The following is a 20,165-nucleotide window of genomic DNA, read 5'->3' on the forward strand; positions in this document are numbered from 1 at the left end:
TCTCTCCTTGCTGATCCGTGGTATCACCAATGCTCGCTATGTGTCCGCCTGTCCTGTTACCTGGCACATACACACCATCTCTCCTTGCTGATCTGTGTTACCAGCAATGCTCGCTATGTGTCCGCCTGTCCCGTTACCTGGCACATACACACCATCTCTCCTTGCTGATCTGTGTTACCAGCAATGCTCGCTATGTGTCCGCCTGTCCTGTTACCTGGCACATACACACCATCTCTCCTTGCTGATCTGTGTTACCAGCAATGCTCGCTATGCGTCCACCTGTCCCGTTACCTGGCACATACACACCATCTCTCCTTGCTGATCTGTGTTACCAACAATGCTCGCTATGTGTCCACCTGTCCTGTTACCTGGCACATACACACCATCTCTCCTTGCTGATCCATGTTACCAGCAATGCTCGCTATGTGTCCACCTGTCCTGTTACCTGGCACATACACACCATCTCTCCTTGCTGATCCATGTTACCAGCAATGCTCGCTATGTGTCCACCTGTCCTGTTACCTGGCACATACACACCATCTCTCCTTGCTGATCTGTGTTACCAACAATGCTCGCTATGTGTCCACCTGTCCTGTTACCTGGCACATACACACCATCTCTCCTTGCTGATCTGTGTTACCAGCAATGCTCGCTATGTGTCCGCCTGTCCTGTTACCTGGCACATACACACCATCTCTTCTTGCTGATCTGTGTTACCAGCAATGCTCGCTATGTGTCCGCCTGTCCTGTTACCTGGCACATACACACCATCTCTTCTTGCTGATCTGTGTTACCAGCAATGCTCGCTATGTGTCCGCCTGTCCCGTTACCTGGCACATACACACCATCTCTCCTTGCTGATCTGTGTTACCAGCAATGCTCGCTATGTGTCCGCCTGTCCTGTTACCTGGCACATACACACCATCTCTCCTTGCTGATCTGTGTTACCAGCAATGCTCGCTATGTGTCCGCCTGTCCTGTTACCTGGCACATACACACCATCTCTCCTTGCTGATCTGTGTTACCAGCAATGCTCGCTATGTGTCCGCCTGTCCTGTTATCTGGCACATACACACCATCTCTCCTTGCTGATCTGTGTTACCAGCAATGCTCGCTATGTGTCCGCCTGTCCTGTTACCTGGCACATACACACCATCTCTCCTTGCTGATCTGTGTTACCAGCAATGCTCGCTATGTGTCCGCCTGTCCCGTTACCTGGCACATACACACCATCTCTCCTTGCTGATCTGTGTTACCAGCAATGCTCGCTATGTGTCCGCCTGTCCTGTTACCTGGCACATACACACCATCTCTCCTTGCTGATCTGTGTTACCAGCAATGCTCGCTATGTGTCCGCCTGTCCTGTTACCTGGCACATACACACCCTCTCTCCTTGCTGATCTGTGTTACCAGCAATGCTCGCTATGTGTCCGCCTGTCCTGTTACCGGGCACATACACACCATCTCTCCTTGCTGATCTGTGTTACCAGCAATGCTCGCTATGTGTCCGCCTGTCCTGTTACCTGGCACATACACACCATCTCTCCTTGCTGATCTGTGTTACCAGCAATGCTCGCTATGTGTCCGCCTGTCCTGTTATCTGGCACATACACACCATCTCTCCTTGCTGATCCGTGTTACCAGCAATGCTCGCTATGTGTCCGCCTGTCCCGTTACCTGGCACATACACACCATCTCTCCTTGCTGATCTGTGTTACCAGCAATGCTCGCTATGTGTCCGCCTGTCCTGTTACCTGGCACATACACACCATATCTCCTTGCTGATCTGTGTTACCAGCAATGCTCGCTATGTGTCCGCCTGTCCTGTTACCGGGCACATACACACCATCTCTCCTTGCTGATCTGTGTTACCAGCAATGCTCGCTATGTGTCCGCCTGTCCTGTTACCTGGCACATACACACCATCTCTCCTTGCTGATCTGTGTTACCAGCAATGCTCGCTATGTGTCCGCCTGTCCCGTTACCTGGCACATACACACCATCTCTTCTTGCTGATCTGTGTTACCAACAATGCTCGCTATGTGTCCGCCTGTCCCGTTACCTGGCACATACACACCATCTCTTCTTGCTGATCTGTGTTACCAACAATGCTCGCTATGTGTCCACCTGTCCTGTTACCTGGCACATACACACCATCTCTCCTTGCTGATCTGTGTTACCAGCAATGCTCGCTATGCGTCCGCCTGTCCCGTTACCTGGCACATACACACCATCCCTCCTTGCTGATCCGTGGTATCACCAATGCTCACTATGTGTCCGCCTGTCCTGTTACCTGGCACATACACACCATCTCTCCTTGCTGATCTGTGTTACCAGCAATGCTCGCTATGTGTCTGCCTGTCCTGTTACCTGGCACATACACACCATCCCTCCTTGCTGATCCGTGGTATCACCAATGCTCACTATGTGTCCGCCTGTCCTGTTATCTGGTACATACACACTATCTCTCCTTGCTGAACCGTGATATCACCAATGCTCGCCATGCCTCCGCCTGTCCAGTTACCCGGAACATACACACTATCTCCTTGCTGATCCATGTTACCAGCAATGCTCGCTATGTGTCCGCCTGTCCCGTTACCTGGCACATACACACCATCTCTCCTTGCTGATCCGTGGTATCACCAATGCTCGCTATGTGTCCGCCTGTCCCGTTACCTGGCACATACACACCATCTCTCCTTGCTGATCCGTGTTACCAGCAATGCTCGCTATGTGTCCGCCTGTCCTGTTACCTGGCACATACACACCATCTCTCCTTGCTGATCTGTGTTACCAGCAATGCTCGCTATGCCTCCGCCTGTGCCGTTACCTGGCACATACACACCATCTCTCCTTGCTGATCTGTGTTACCAGCAATGCTCGCTATGTGTCCGCCTGTCCTGTTACCTGGCACATACACACCATCTCTCCTTGCTGATCTGTGTTACCAGCAATGCTCGCTATGTGTCTGCCTGTCCCGTTACCTGGCACATACACACCATCTCTCCTTGCTGATCTGTGTTACCAGCAATGCTCGCTATGTGTCCGCCTGTCCCGTTACCTGGCACATACACACCATCTCTCCTTGCTGATCTGTGTTACCAGCAATGCTCGCTATGTGTCCGCCTGTCCTGTTACCTGGCACATACACACCATCTCTCCTTGCTGATCTGTGTTACCAGCAATGCTCGCTATGTGTCCGCCTGTCCTGTTACCTGGCACATACACAACGCTCTCCCTGTACTGAAAAGGAATTTTCTGTAGAAACAAGGATTTCTGTAACTGCCAAAGAATGTAGGTTTTGGAGACATGAACTCCACCCAAGGACACATCTCCCGCTCCTCTGCAATCATCAGCCCATCCAACCTTGATCCCAACACAAAACACATGCACACGTCTCCCCGCCGCGATCCAAGGGCCTTCTCCCATGTTTAACCTCTGTATTCCAGCTACCCAACATGGTCCCTGCATCAGCGGACGCTAAGACCTGCCAGACGCAGGCAGGATCCTCCGCTCCCAACATTCCAGACATTTATAAAGTGTAAAGAAACACATCCGCAGTTTAGGAGCGACTCTGCGAGGTGGAGTCTGTGAAATGAAGAGCGCGGTTAGCATCCTATTAATAAATGTGCTGAGAGGTCTGCGATCCCTCTCCTCGTATTGATCGCGTCCCGTCACCCAGCCGCCATAATCCAGGCACATTTATCTCCTAATGAATAGCACATGAGTGCGGTCTTCTGTCTGTCCGCGGGCCAAGATGCAGCGGACTAGGAGTTAAATTACTGGCCCCCAATCAGATATTACTCCTGCACACCAGCATTGCGAAGGTTAAACATGACGCATCATCGTACAGGATGAGAATTCACCTCAATCCACCTCGCAGGATTCCCCAGAGGAAAACCACTCATTACACATTTTGTGCTGCTTTTCAGATCCTGAATTCCCCGCCATGGTCACAGTGCAGTAAGGTGCACCACGGTCCCCCACCATGCAACGCTGCCCCTACTGGCCAAACCTGGGAAGTACTCCAGTACCTGGCTATGGGCCTTATTCTAGTTCATTCTTTCTGACAAAATCCTTCTTAGATGGACAAAACCATGTGCACTGCAGGTGGGGCAGATGTAACATGTGCAGAGAGAATTAGATTTGGGTGAGTAATTTTGTTTCTGTGCAGGTAAAATACTGACTGCTTTATTTTTACACTGCAATATAGATCTCACTTTAAAGTAAAACCCCACCCAAATCTAATTCTCTCTGCACAAGTTACATCTGCCCCACCTGCAGTGCACATGGTTCTGTCCATCTAAGAAGGAATTTGTCAGAAAGAGTGAACTAAAATAACCCCCTATGAGAGGAGAGGAAGCGACAAATAAGAGGAGGAATAGAGTTCACAACCTCATACCCTCAAACTGTACCGAATTAGCCGGTACAGTACCGTTTTAACAGTCTGTCAAAACTTGTACCGATTTTTATGATTGAGGCAGCCCCTCCTCCTGCACCCAGTGCCGAATTTCCCATTAGGCACGTGAGGCACGTGCCTAGGGGTGGCACATGTTTGGGGGCGGCACTTGGATGCTTCTGTTGGTGCTATCAGCCTGAAATGTACCAGTAACTGCACAATATCCACTGTACTGCTCCATATTTCATATTGTATAGAGTGTACATGGATAGGGCATGCAGATACTGACCCTGTAAACTGTCGTATTACCTGTTCTATCAAATGAGGGCTTAATTAATAAAAATAATACAATTAGGCAGGGGGGCGGCCATTATTGTTGTGCCTACGGGCGCCCTCGCTCCTAAATCCGCCCCTGCCTGCACCACATGATAAACGATTAAATAGATTGTGTCCGACAGGTGCTGTGATTTATTCTGGCCCTTACAGCGGTTCTGCACCCGTTCCCAGTGGTGCATTGCGCAGGGTCCCGGCCACACGAGACCGTGGACGTTCCCACACTCAGGAGCGGTCTGCAGTGTATTTGCCAGAAGCCATGGAGCTGCCGGGCATCACTGTTGTCAGCTGGGCAGCCGGTGAGTGAGACAGGCAAGGAGACGGTGGTGATAGTAGAATAGAGACAGAGAGTGGGACAGTGTGTTGCCAGTAGACTCCTCTGTGTGGGTGCGTGTGGCTGCCACACCTGGAAGATTGGAGATTTGCACTGCAGGAGGCACACAGTGTGTTGTGATGTGTATTAAGGTGCCCATACACTAGTAAGATTTATCTTCAGATCTGGCTGGTTGGAAACTAAAACATGGTTATGGATGAGTGACAGTTTGTCAGTTTCCAGCATTTCCAAGCAAATGGTCAACTGTCATTTGCTCTCATCCATAACCAGGTTTTTGTTCCAACCAGACAGATCTGCAGATAAATCTGTGTGTGTATGGCCACCTTTAGTTTCTCCTGGTGTGTTCCTGAGGAGGTGTTATTATTGCAGAGCAGTGGGAGGGGTGATGTGTGTCAGGGGCTAGGACTGCCCAGTATATGGCGGGTGTGTATAAATACTGAACTTATTGGAAGTGGAAAACTCTCTATTCTTCAATCCTGATTGAGAACGGGTGGGATTGGTCAATTGGGGATAATACATATATGCAGGGCCGGCGCCACCACTAGGCAGCTTTAGGCACTGGAGGGTGATAGTTCAGAGCAGGGACCCCCTGGATGAATGTGAGCGGCAGTCGCTCACCCCCAACCCCACCAAGTGACTCGGCGGTCCCCGCATCATCCCCCCTTCCCCGTGGAGACTTACCAGCATCGCCCCCGCCGCCAGCCCCCGTGGAGCATCACCCCCTGTAGTGCGACACATCACGGCCAGCACTCCCCCTCCCTCCCTGGAGTTTAACCTGCAGCCGCCGGGATCATGAGGCAGGGTCTGGAAAGTGCCAGCTGCGGGCAAGGTAAGGCCTCGGGCAGGTGGGAGCAGGGGATGCGGAGAGCTGACAGACACAGAGGGCTGGTGCCCCAGGCGCGTTAGGGCTGCTAGGATGATACATGAGATATATATTAATATACAGTATATAGGGGGGAGACCATTTGCCTAGGGCGTGGCGGAGCCTTGCACCAGCCCAGCATTTACTGTATGGGGAAAAAAGGCCCAGTAAACATTCGGAAAGGGGGCATGGCCACACCTCCCCTTTGCCATTGACCACGCCCATTTGTCAATGGCCACGCCCCTTTCTGGATGTGTACCAATTTCTGCTATTCAGATGTTGGAGGGTATTGCAACCTGTAATTGGTCCGATGCAGGCAATAGGAGTAACCCTGACTGCGGGCACCTGTAGGCCCACCATGACCATCAGCCCCTAAACACCAGAATACAGTCTCTACATTTATGTATTGATAGAAACATTGGAGTGGTAGTGTAGGGGGTAAACACCCAAAGGGGCCAGTGTTGTGGATGCCACACCCCCTTGGCACTGACCACACCTTCTTAGATACTCACAATAGGCCCCCAGACCCATGGGGCCTCTAATCAGATGGCATTTTTCTAGTTCCAAGTGACCGTGTTGGTGACCTCATTTTGCTGGTATTAATGGAACCCGTCTTGGTCCTCTGCCCCATAGCCACCAGCAAGCGCTGTACAGTACCATACCCTCCCATCACATTTATTAGCCCCATTCTGGTCTAAACAACAACTGAACCTCTTCACCATGGCTTATTGGGGGGATACAATGTATGTGCGCAATGTATGAATTGTCGCTCCAATAGGCGCCAGTGACGGAGGCACCTGTTACTTCTGCCCACAGAACTGCCATCTTTATCTAGCTTAGGGGCGTTTGGGGGCAACAAGCGCAAAAACCTGAAACCACAGCGATGGACAGCTGAGCAGGCGCAGGAGGCTGCCGCAGGTTTGGAACCCCGGAATAATATCCACATGACATCACCGATGCCTGGCGATCCAGCAAGGAACCAACGCAGCGACCACATGCCAAGTACTTGCAAATAGCCGCTGTAGAACTACACGTGCCAGCATGCTAAGCAGTAGAGTGCTGTCTTCTAGTTGTGGAACTAGCGCAGATACTTAGAGGGGAGAGACATGGCACAGGGCCAGCAATGTGAGGAATGGGGCGATAGTGTTCTGTGTACTGTACGCTTCCCGCCTCACACCTATATGTGGGACCATATCTCTGCAATGTGCAGGGTGCCACGTCCCTGAACCACAGACACATTCACACAAACCCTGCACTAAACAATAAGCCACCCCACTCCTGTCCTCCACCCCCCGAAATCTCCTCTGCGGCCCACGCCCCCCTCCAGTCCTCCACTGTGCCCCACGCCCCCCTCCAGTCCTCCCCTGTGGCCCCCACCCCCCTTCAGTCCTCCCCTTTGGCCCACGCCCCCCCCACCAGTCCTCCCCTGTGGCCCCCGCCTGTCCTCCCCTGTTGCAAATTCCTTCTCATATGGACAAAACCATGTGCACTGCAGGTGGGGCAGATGTAACTTGTGCAGAGAGAATTAGATTTGGGGTTTTACTTCAAAGTGAGATCTATATTGCAGTGTAAAAATAAAGCAGCCAGTATTTACCCTGCACAGAAACAATAAAACACCCAAACCTAATACCCCTTTCACATTGCAGCTGTAACACGGTATATTGCCGTTTTTTTAGTGCTTTAAAACGGTTCCAGCTGCAATGTGAAAGCTACATTGTCAATTTACCGGTTACAGAAAACCGGTATTTTGACACGTGGTAAAAGCAGGATCCTACACATTTCTGAGCCGTTTTCCCTGCAGTCTGAACAGCTCAGAAACGGTATTTGCTACAAATGATAACCACACATTATCCCCGCCCACAAGCAGGAAAAAAACATTTAAAATGACATTGTATGGCTTTCTATGGGTGAAACGGGTTGAATCTGAAAGGTACAAAACGGTATTTAAACTGCAATATACCTTTACATCATGCAATATGAAAGGGGTTTAACTGGCTTTTGACCAGTTTTAAGACACGTTTAGAAAAACGGGTTAAAAGCAGGTTTTTGCAATGTGAAAGGGGTATTACTCTCTCTGCCCCCCTGCAGTGCACATTGTTTTGTCCATATGAGAAGGAATTTGCTTAGCGATTGACCCAAAATAAGGGCCCTATACCGCAGCGCTGTACAGAGATTATTATTACCAGTTATTATATAGCGCACACATATTCCGCAGCGCTGTACAGAGACTATTATTACCAGTTATTATATAGCGCACACATATACCGCAGCGCTGTACAGAGATTATTATTACCAGTTATTATATAGCGCACACATATTCCGCAGCGCTGTACAGAGACTATTATTACCAGTTATTATATAGCGCACACATATTCCACAGCGCTGTACAGAGACTATTATTACCAGTTATTATATACCGCACACATATTCCGCAGCGCTGTACAGAGAACATTATTACCAGTTATTATATAGCGCACACATATTCCGCAGCGCTGTACAGAGACTATTATTACCAGTTATTATATAGCGCACACATATTCCGCAGCGCTGTACAGAGACTATTATTACCAGTTATTATATAGCGCACACATATTCCACAGCGCTGTACAGAGACTATTATTACCAGTTATTATATAGCGCACACATATGCTGCAGCGCTGTACAGAGACTATTATTACCAGTTATTATATAGCGCACAAATATTCCGTAGCGCTATACAGAGATTATTACCAGTTATTATATAACGCACACATATTCCGCAGCGCTGTACAGAGAATATTATTACCAGTTATTATATAGCGCACACATATTCCGCAGCGCTGTACAGAGAATATTATTACCAGTTATTATATAGCGCACACATATTCCGCAGCGCTGTACAGAGACTATTATTACCAGTTATTATATAGCGCACACATATTCCGCAGCGCTGTACAGAGACTATTATTACCAGTTATTATATAGCGCACACATATTCCACAGCGCAGTACAGAGATTATTACCAGTTATTATATAGCGCACACATATTCCACAGCACTGTACGGAGAATATTATTACCAGTTATTATATAGCGCACACATATTCCGCAGCGCTGTACAGAGACTATTATTACCAGCTATTATATAGCGCACACATATTCTGCAGCGCTGTACAGAGAATATTATTACCAGTTATTATATAGCGCACACATATTCCGCAGCGCTGTACAGAGACTATTATTACCAGTTATTATATAGCGCACACATATTCCGCAGCGCTGTACAGAGACTATTATTACCAGTTATTATATAGCGCACACATATTCCACAGCGCTGTACAGAGAATATTATTACCAGTTATTATATAGCGCACACATATTCCGCAGCGCTGTACAGAGATTATTATTACCAGTTATTATATAGCGCACACATATTCCGCAGCGCTGTACAGAGAATATCATTACCAGTTATTATATAGCGCACACATATTCCACAGCGCTGTACAGAGACTATTATTACCAGTTATTATATAGCGCACACATATTCCGCAGCGCTGTACAGAGACTATTATTACCAGTTATTATATAGCGCACACATATTCCGCAGCGCTGTACAGAGACTATTATTACCAGTCATTATATAGCGCACACATATACCGCAGCGCTGTACAGAGAATATTATTACCAGTTATTACATAGTGCACACATATTCCGCAGCGCTGTACAGAGAATATTATTACCAGTTATTTATATAGCGCACACATATTCCACAGCGCTGTACAGAGAATATTATTACCAGTTATTATATAGCGCACACATATTCCGCAGCGCTGTACAGAGACTATTATTACCAGTTATTATATAGCGCACACATATTCCGCAGCGCTGTACAGAGAATATTATTACCAGTTAGTATATAGCGCACACATATTCCGCAGCGCTGTACAGAGATTATTATTACCAGTTATTATATAGCGCACACATATTCCGCAGCGCTGTACAGAGACTATTATTACCAGTTATTATATAGCGCACACATATTCCGCAGCGCTGTACAGAGAATATTATTACCAGTTATTATATAGCGCACACATATTCCGCAGCGCTGTACAGAGATTATTATTACCAGTTATTATATACCGCACACATATTCTGCAGCGCTGTACAGAGAATATTATTACCAGTTATTATATAGCGCACACATATTCCGCAGCGCTGTACAGAGATTATTATTACCAGTTATTATATAGCGCACACATATTCCGCAGCGCTGTACAGAGAATATTATTACCAGTTATTATATAGCGCACACATATTCCGCAGCGCTGTACAGAGAATATTATTACCAGTTATTATATAGCGCACACATATTCCGCAGCGCTGTACAGAGAATATTATTACCAGTTATTATATAGCGCACACATATTCCGCAGCGCTGGGTTAATTTGTTGGGAGCCAATTAACCTACCAGTATATTTTTGGATTGTGGGAGGAAACCGGAGTACCCGGAGGGAACCCACGCAAATATGGGGGAGAATATACAAACTCTGCACAGTTAGGGCCATGGTGGGGATTGAACCCATTCCACCATCTGTGCTCCCGTCCCCCTGCCCCGGGGGCCTCTCCAGTACCCGCTCTACACTGGGCTCTACGGTGTCACTGCTTACAATGATTATACAGGTAGAAGGGCACAGGTTTGTGGTTATCCCCTCACCCATCATTAATGGGCTAATGGTTACTGAGGGTCCACATCAGGGGGGAACCAGTGCCCTGTGACAGGAGCTGCTCGCACACTGGGATGGGGGGGGGGGGGGGGGGGGATGTAACAGTTATGTAAGATCTGTAACAATTAGGAAACCAACAGTAGGTGTGGGAGATATTATCCAACCCCCAACCCTTCCCATCCTGACCCCCCTCATCCCATTAGAACCATCACAAATAACCCAAAGGACAGACCACAGGTCCGCGCACACACTGGGCCTCCCCGTCTCTACCATCGCTGTAAGTGCTGGATGCCCCTAACTGCCTGCTCCCTCCAATCTAGAACAGAAGGGACCTCGCATTGGAAGCTATTATATACACCAACAATTGTACAATACTATAGCATAGAGCTGTCCCCTCCCAATTACTACAAGTCCCAGCTAATCCCTACAGTGCCACACCAGCGCCTCCCAATCCCTACTGTGCCACACCAGCGCCTCCCAATCCCTACTGTGCCACACCAGCGCCTCCCAATCCCTACAGTGCCACACCAGCGCCTCCCAATCCCTACCGTGCCACACCAGCGCCTCCCAATCCCTACCGTGCCACACCAGCGCCTCCCAATCCCTACCGTGCCACACCAGCGCCTCCCAATCCCTACCGTGCCACACCAGCGCCTCCCAATCCCTACAGTGCCACACCAGCGCCTCCCAATCCCTACAGTGCCACACCAGCGCCTCCCAATCCCTACAGTGCCACACCAGCGCCTCCCAATCCCTACAGTGCCACACCAGCGCCTCCCAATCCCTACAGTGCCACACCAGCGCCTCCCAATCCCTACAGTGCCACACCAGCGCCTCCCAATCCCTACAGTGCCACACCAGCGCCTCCCAATCCCTACAGTGCCACACCAGCCCAGTCAGTGCCTCCCAAACTCTACAGTTCCCAGCCAATCCCTACAGTGCAGCACCAGCGCCTCCCAATCACTACAGTACGCAGACAGCGTCTCCCAAACCCTGCAGTGCCCAACCACCTCTTCCCAAACCCTACAGTGCCTATCCATCGCCTCCTAATCCCTACAATGCCGCAGCAGCGCCTCTCACTCCATACAGTGCTCAACCACCTCTCCTGAAACCCTACAGGGCCCAGTCAGCACCTTCCAAGCCCTACATTGCCCAGCTAAGCCCTACAGTGTCTCCCATCCCAGTCAGTGCCTCCAAAACCCTACAGTTCCCAGCCAATCCCTACAGTGCCACACCAGCACCTCCCAATCCCTACAATGCTCAGCCACCACCTCCCAATCCCTACAGTGCTCAGCCACCACCTCCCAATCCCTACAGTGCTCAGCCACCACCTCCCAATCCCTACAGTGCCCAACCACTTTTTCCGAAACCCTACAGGGCCCAGTCAGCACCTTCCAAACCCTACAGTGCCCAGCCAATCCCTACAGTGCCACACCAGCGCCTCCTAATCACTACAGTACCCAGCCGCCGCCGCCTCCCAAACCCGACAATACCCAGCCACCGCCTCCCAAACCCTACAGTGCCCAACCACCTCTTCCCAAACCCTACAGTGCCCAGCCACCGCCTCCTAATCCCTACAGTGCCACACCAGCACCTCCCACACCATACAGGGCCCAACCAGTACCTTCCACACCATACAGAGCCCAGACAGCACCTACCAAACCCTCCAGGGCCCAGCCACCACGTTCCAATCCCTACAATGCAGCGCCAGCGCCTTCCATTCCCTACAGTGCCTCCCAATCCCTCCAATGCTCAGCCACCACCTCCCAATCCCTCCAATGCTCAGCCACCACCTCCCAATCCCTCCAATGCTCAGCCAACACCTCCCAATCCCTCCAATGCTCAGCCACCACCTCCCAATCCTTACAGTGCTCAGCCACCACCTCCCAACCGCTACAGTGCTCAGCCACCACCTCCCAACCGCTACAGTGCTCAGCTACCACCTCCCAATCCCTACAGTGCTCAGCCACCACCTCCCAATCCCTACAGTGCTCAGCCACCACCTCCCAATCCCTACAGTGCCCAACCACTTTTTCCGAAACCCTACAGGGCCCAGTCAGCACCTTCCAAACCCTACAGTGCCCAGCCAATCCCTACAGTGCCACACCAGCGCCTCCTAATCACTACAGTACCCAGCCGCCGCCGCCTCCCAAACCCGACAATACCCAGCCACCGCCTCCCAAACCCTACAGTGCCCAACCACCTCTTCCCAAACCCTACAGTGCCCAGCCACCGCCTCCTAATCCCTACAGTGCCACACCAGCGCCTCCCACACCATACAGGGCCCAACCAGTACCTTCCACACCATACAGAGCCCAGACAGCACCTACCAAACCCTCCAGGGCCCAGCCACCACATTCCAATCCCTACAATGCAGCGCCAGCGCCTTCCAATCCCTACAGTGCCTCCCAATCCCTCCAATGCTCAGCCACCACCTCCCAATCCCTCCAATGCTCAGCCACCACCTCCCAATCCCTCCAATGCTCAGCCACCACCTCCCAATCCCTCCAATGCTCAGCCACCACCTCCCAATCCCTCCAATGCTCGGCCACCACCTCCCAATCCCTACAGTGCTCAGCCACCACCTCCCAACCGCTACAGTGCTCAGCCACCACCTCCCAACCGCTACAGTGCTCAGCCACCACCTCCCAACCGCTACAGTGCTCGGCCACCACCTCCCAACCGCTACAGTGCTCGGCCACCACCTCCCAACCGCTACAGTGCTCGGCCACCACCTCCCAACCGCTACAGTGCTCGGCCACCACCTCCCAACCGCTACAGTGCTCGGCCACCACCTCCCAATCCCTACAGTGCTCGGCCACCACCTCCCAATCCCTACAGTGCTCGGCCACCACCTCCCAATCCCTACAGTGCTCGGCCACCACCTCCCAATCCCTACAGTGCTCGGCCACCACCTCCCAATCCCTACAGTGCTCGGCCACCACCTCCCAATCCCTACAGTGCTCGGGCCACCACCTCCCAATCCCTACAGTGCTCAGCCACCACCTCCCAATCCCTACAGTGCTCAGCCACCATCTCCAAATCCCTACAGTGCTCAGCCACCACCTCCCAATCCCTACAGTGCTCAGCCACCACCTCCCAATCCCTACAGTGCTCAGCCACCACCTCCCAATCCCGATTCTGAAAACCTCTCATAGATCAAATTCCTGCAGGATCCAAGTGCAAAGTCCTAAGATCTAAGTGTTAACCCTGTGATTGCGGAGGCAGCTCTGGCCAGTGAGCGCACCAGTCACTCCATGTAATGTGTGCAGAACCAGGACGCACAATACTACATATAGAGAAACCCCACAGGAGTGTGCATCGCTAACTGTATGTTATCTGATGCAATCCCAGCTGTAACACGGACCCCAGCGCGCCTCCTGCGTGTAACACGGACCCCAGCACCCAGCGCGCCTCCTGCGTGTAACACGGACCCCAGCACCCCTCCTGCGTGTAACACGGACCCCCAGCGCGCCTCCTGCATGTAACACGGACCGCACCGTGCCTCCTGCGTGTAACATGGACCCCAGCGTGCCTCCTGCGTGTAAGACGGACCCCAGCCTGCCTCCTGCGTGTAACATGGACCCCAGCCTGCCTCCTGCATGCAAGATGGACCCCAGCCTGCCTCCTGTGTGTAACACGGATCCCAGCGCGCCTCCTGCGTGTAACACGGACCCCAGCACCCAGCGCGCCTCCTGCGTGTAACACGGACCCCAGCGCGCCTCCTGCATGTAACACGGACCGCACCATGCCTCCTGCGTGTAACACGGACCCCAGCACGCCTCCTGCGTGTAACATGGACCCCAGCGCGACTCCTGCGTGTAACATGGACCCCAGCGCGCCTCCTGCGTGTAACACGGACCCCAGCGCGCCTCCTGCGTGTAACACGGACCCCAGCGCGCCTCCTGCGTGTAACACGGACCCCAGCGCGCCTCCTGCATGTAACACGGACCGCACCATGCCTCCTGCGTGTAACATGGACCCCAGCGTGCCTCCTGCGCGTAAGACGGACCCCAGCGCGCCTCCTGCATGTAACATGGACCCCAGCCTGCCTCCTGCATGTAAGACGGACCCCAGCCTGCCTCCTGCGTGTAACACGGACCGCACCGTGCCTCCTGCGTGTAACACGGACCGCACCGTGCCTCCTGCGTGTAACACGGACCGCACCCTGCCTCCTACGTGTAACACGGACCGCACCGTGCCTCCTGCGTGTAACACGGACCGCACCGTGCCTCCTGCGTGTAACACGGACCCCAGTCTGCCTCCTGCGTGTAACACGGACCGCACCGTGCCTCCTGCGTGTAACACGGACCCCAGCACCCAGCGCGCCTCCTGCGTGTAACACGGACCCCAGCACCCAGTCTGCCTCCTGCGTGTAACACGGACCGCACTGTGCCTCCTGCATGTAACATGGACCGCACCGTGCCTCCTGCGTGTAACACGGACCCCAGCGCGCCTCCTGCGTGTAACACAGACCACACCGTGCCTCCTGCGTGTAACACGGACCGCACCATGCCTCCTGCGTGTAACACGGACCGCACCGTGCCTCCTGCGTGTAACACGGACCGCATCATGCCTCCTGCGTGTAACACGGACCGCACCGCGCCTCCTGCGTGTAACATGGATCAGACACTGTAATCAGAATGTACATGGGATGATGGGGGGATTCCACCTTACATGAACACCTGACAATCAGAGAAATGACACCGGGCAGTGTTAAGCTGGGTGCGCAGACATACAATCGTCGGGCCGTTCTTCCGTTCTGGGTACACTGCAGAGAAGTGCAGGACACACACAATGACGGTCTCTCCTGTCATTGTCACATAACAGACTTATAGACCACCATGGGAACCCAAGAGCTTGCACTCTACCATCACAAGGATGAATCGGTGCAGGTAGCCTAACTAGTGTTCATTCTAGCACCCGCTATCTTTGAAAACCCATGCAATTCCTCTTCCCTGCCTGGGGTGTCGCTGTCTGCTGTGGTGTTTCTAGCACAGGTCAATGCTGATATACAGACCACACAGTGCTAGAAGCATATCAGCAGACAGCGACACCCCAGGCAGGGAAGAGGAACTGCATGGGTGTTCAAAGATAGCGGGTGCTAGAATGAACACTAGTAACTACAAGACAGCAGACACCGGGCAACGCACCCCAGCCATTACTAAAGCCACGTATACCGATATTAAGCAAACAAACCATTCATCCCACGATAATTAGAACCACTTGCAGCCCCCCCCCCTCACACTGCCGGATGGGCTACAAGCAGCACAGAGACACGTATGTGTGCCAGAGCCCTGGTCCTGTGAGCCAGTCACTTGTGTGCCACAGGCTAATACCCCCACACCCCGGGCCTTAGCGGCCACAAGCTAATACACCCCCCCCCCTCCTCCAGGACTCAGCGGCCACAGGCTAATACCCCCACACCCCGGGCCTTAGCGGCCACAAGCTAATACCCCCCCCCCTCCTTCAGGACTCAGCGGCCACAGGCTAATACCCCCAGGACTCAGCGACCACAGGCTAATACACCCCTTCCAGGATTTAGCGGCCACAGGCTAATACACCCCCCCCCCCCTTCCAGGATTCAGCGGCCACAGGCTAATACCCCCAGGACTCAGCGACCACAGGCTAATACACCCCCCCCCCCCTCCAGGATTCAACAGCCACAGGCTAATTCCCCCACCCAGTCAGCGGCCACAGGCTAATACAACCCCCCACCCCCTTCCAGGATTCAGCGGCCACAGGCTAAAACCCCCGCAGGACTCAGGGGACACAGGCTAATACTCTCAGGACTTAGCGGCCACAGGCTAATACACCCCCCCCTTCCAGGACTCAGGGGACACAGGCTAATACCCCCCCCCCCAGGACTCAGGAGACACAGGCTAATACCCCCCCACAGGACTCAGGAGACACAGGCTAATACCCCCCCCCCACAGGACTCAGGAGACACAGGCTAATACCCCCCCCCCCCCCACAGGACTCAGGAGACACAGGCTAATACCCCCCCCCCCCACAGGACTCAGGAGACACAGGCTAATACCCCCCCCCCCCCCCCACAGGACTCAGGAGACACAGGCTAATACCCCCACCACCACCACCCCCCCACCACCCCCGCAGGACTCAGGGGACACAGGCTAATACCCCCCGCAGGTCTCAGGGGACACAGGCTAATACCCCCCGCAGGACTCAGGAGACACAGGCTAATACCCCCCGCAGGACTCAGGGGACACAGGCTAATACCCCCCGCAGGACTCAGGGGACACAGGCTAATACCCCCCCCCCCCCCGCAGGACTCAGGGGACACAGGCTAATACCCCCCGCAGGACTCAGGGGACACAGGCTAATACCCCCCCCCCCCCCCCCCGCAGGACTCAGGAGACACAGGCTAATACCCCCCGCAGGACTCAGGGGACACAGGCTAATACCCCCCCCCCCCCGCAGGACTCAGGGGACACAGGCTAATACCCCCCCGCAGGACTCAGGGGACACAGGCTAATACCCCCCGCAGGACTCAGGAGACACAGGCTAATACCCCCTGCAGGACTCAGGGGACACAGGCTAATACCCCCCGCAGGACTCAGGGGACACAGGCTAATACCCCCCGCAGGACTCAGGAGACACAGGCTAATACCCCCCGCAGGACTCAGGGGACACAGGCTAATACTCCCCCGCAGGACTCAGGGGACACAGGCTAATACCCCCCCCCCCCCGCAGGACTCAGGGGACACAGGCTAATACCCCCCGCAGGACTCAGGGGACACAGGCTAATACGCAGGACTCAGGAGACACAGGCTAATACCCCCCGCAGGACTCAGGGGACACAGGCTAATACTCCCCGCAGGACTCAGGGGACACAGGCTAATACCCCCCGCAGGACTCAGGGGACACAGGCTAATACCCCCCCACAGGTCTCAGGGGACACAGGCTAATACCTCAATACAATGAGGGTTACTCATTGTCTGGGAGCAGCTGGTAGTAATGATGAGCGGACACTGCAGCTTCTTTATACACCGCACAACAAAGCCCAGGCCTGAGTCAGCGTGACAGCATCCAGGGGTCCACCTCATACAGCCGCCCAACATAATGTGGGAGCACACAGCCACAGAAGTCGGGAAACACAGACAGAGCCCCAACAACTGTGTCCTGCAGCACTCAGTCCGAAACCAGTCATACTGTACTTGATCAGCACCCCCGATGTAACGTCTGGCACCCCCTAACCTAGCTGTCCAGCACTGCTGATCTAACGCCCGACACCCCCTAACCTAGCCGACCAGCATTGCACACCAGATGTAACATCCAACATCCTTAATCTAATGTCTGGCACCCCTGATGTAACGTCTAGCAACCCCTAACCTGGCCCTCCAGCACCCCATATTGTAGGTATGTACATAAGACTGTATCCCATCCCCTAATATATAAAATGTACCACACCTCACAATTCACTGACCAGAAGCGTCATTATACACATCCACAATGCTCTGCAGACAGCATAGACAATAGACAGCAGTACTTACTGTAACCTACATAGAAATGCTCTGCACCCCACACACAAATGCCCTGCGCCCCACACACAAATGCCCTGCGCCCAAATACATTGTGCCCTGCAAATGCCTAGCACACAAATGCCCAGCACCCCACAGACAAATGCCCTGCTCCCCGTGCACAAATGCCCTGCGCCCCACACACAAATGCCCTGCGCCCAAATACATTGTGCCCTACAAATGCCTAGCACACAAATGCCCAGCACCCCACAGACAAATGCCCTGCTCCCCGCGCACAAATGCCCAGCGCCCCCACACAAATGCATTGCGCCCTACAAACAAATGCCCAGTGCCCCACACATAAATTCCCTGCACCCAAATGCCCAGCGGCGCCCACACAAATGCATTGCGCCCCCCACACAAATGCCCTGCACCCCACGCACAAATGCCCTGCGCCCCACGCACAAATGCCCTGCAACCCCATACACATATGCCCTGCGCCCCACACGCAAATTCTCTGCAACCCCCATACACATATGCTCTGCAACCCCCATACACATATGCTAAGAAACCCCATACACAAATGTTCTATACCCCATACACATATGCTAAGAAACCCCATACACAAATGTTCTATACCCCATAAACAAATGCTCTATACCCCATACACAAATGCTCTATACCCCATACACAAATGCTCTGCACCCTCTACAGAAATGCTCTGCATCCTATACAAAATGCTCTGCACCCTCTACAGAAATGCTCTGCATCCTATACAAAATGCTCTGCACCCCTTACAGAAATGCTCTGCATCGTATACAAAATGCTCTGCACCTTTACAGAAATGCTCTGCATCCTATACTAAATGCTCTGCACCCTTAATATATATATATATATATATACTCTGCACCCCCTACAGAAATGCGCTGCATCCTATATAAATATGCTCTGCATTCCATCCAGAATCCTCTGAACCCTATGCAGATATGCTCTGCAGCGCACATATATAAGCTCTGCAGAGCCCGGGCAGTACTCACCCTCCACAGCCAGTGCCAGGGGCAGGACACACAGCAGCCACCACAGATCCATCCTCAGCTCAGTGCACACTCACATCCATTGGCAGCATGCGGCGCTGGGGGCCCCGGGAGAACGGCGCTGGGGGCCCGATGTGACCGCAAGAGAGCGAACCTGAGACTGAGGAGAGAAAGAGATTGAGCTCAGCCCAAGACCGGCTCATCCCATCTGTGCTGGCCGCACGGGGGGTGGATTCCTGGAAGCGCTGCCTGTGCCCCTCCCACCCAGCACTGACACCCCACTGCCCTCACGTCCCCTGCGGGTGATACACCCCTCTAACACCCACACACGCACAGGGTGCCCCCCACCCCGCATCCTCCGGCCTCCAACCTGCCTCACTCACATCACACACCCCTGCTGCAAAATGGACTCGTCCTGACCTGTCTATCAGCAGAAAGAGCTGCAACAATGTCTCCGGTACTGTCCCTGTAACTATATACTGTCCCAAATATTATATATGTATCTATATACTGTCCCCGATATTATATATGTATCTATATACCGTCCCCAATATTATATATGTATCTATATACTGTCCCCAATATTATATATGTATCTATATACTGTCCCCAATATTATATATGTATCTATATACTGTCCCCAATATTATATATGTATCTATATACTGTCCCCAATATTATATATGTATCTATATACTGTCCCCGATATTATATATGTATCTATATACCGTCCCCAATATTATATATGTATCTATATACCGTCCCCAATATTATATATGTATCTATATACCGTCCCCAATATTATATATGTATCTATATACTGTCCCTAATATTATATATGTATCTATATACTGTCCCTAATATTATATATGTATCTATATACTGTCCCCAATATTATATATGTATCTATATACCGTCCCCAATATTATATATGTATCTATATACTGTCCCCGATATTATATATGTATCTATATACTGTCCCCAATATTATATATGTATCTATATACTGTCCCCAATATTA

At 52.4% G+C, this 20,165-nt stretch overlaps 1 protein-coding gene across 1 annotated transcript in view; it reads right to left on the reverse strand.

Moving 5' to 3' along the window:
* Nucleotides 1-19,333, reverse strand: part of LOC146041909 (ephrin type-B receptor 2-like) — a 121,676-nt gene extending 102,343 nt beyond the window's left edge. Inside the window, exon 1 of the mRNA XM_083161767.1 lies at nt 19,148-19,333. Within this exon, the coding sequence (XP_083017893.1) occupies nt 19,148-19,199 (52 nt within the window). The 5' untranslated portion in view covers nt 19,200-19,333. The remainder of the gene's footprint in view (nt 1-19,147) is intronic.
* Between the last annotated feature and the right edge of the window lie 832 nt (nt 19,334-20,165).

This window comes from Crinia signifera, chromosome 19 (assembly GCF_055691185.1).
Source record: "Crinia signifera chromosome 19, ASM5569118v1, whole genome shotgun sequence".
NCBI lineage: Eukaryota > Metazoa > Chordata > Amphibia > Anura > Myobatrachidae > Crinia > Crinia signifera.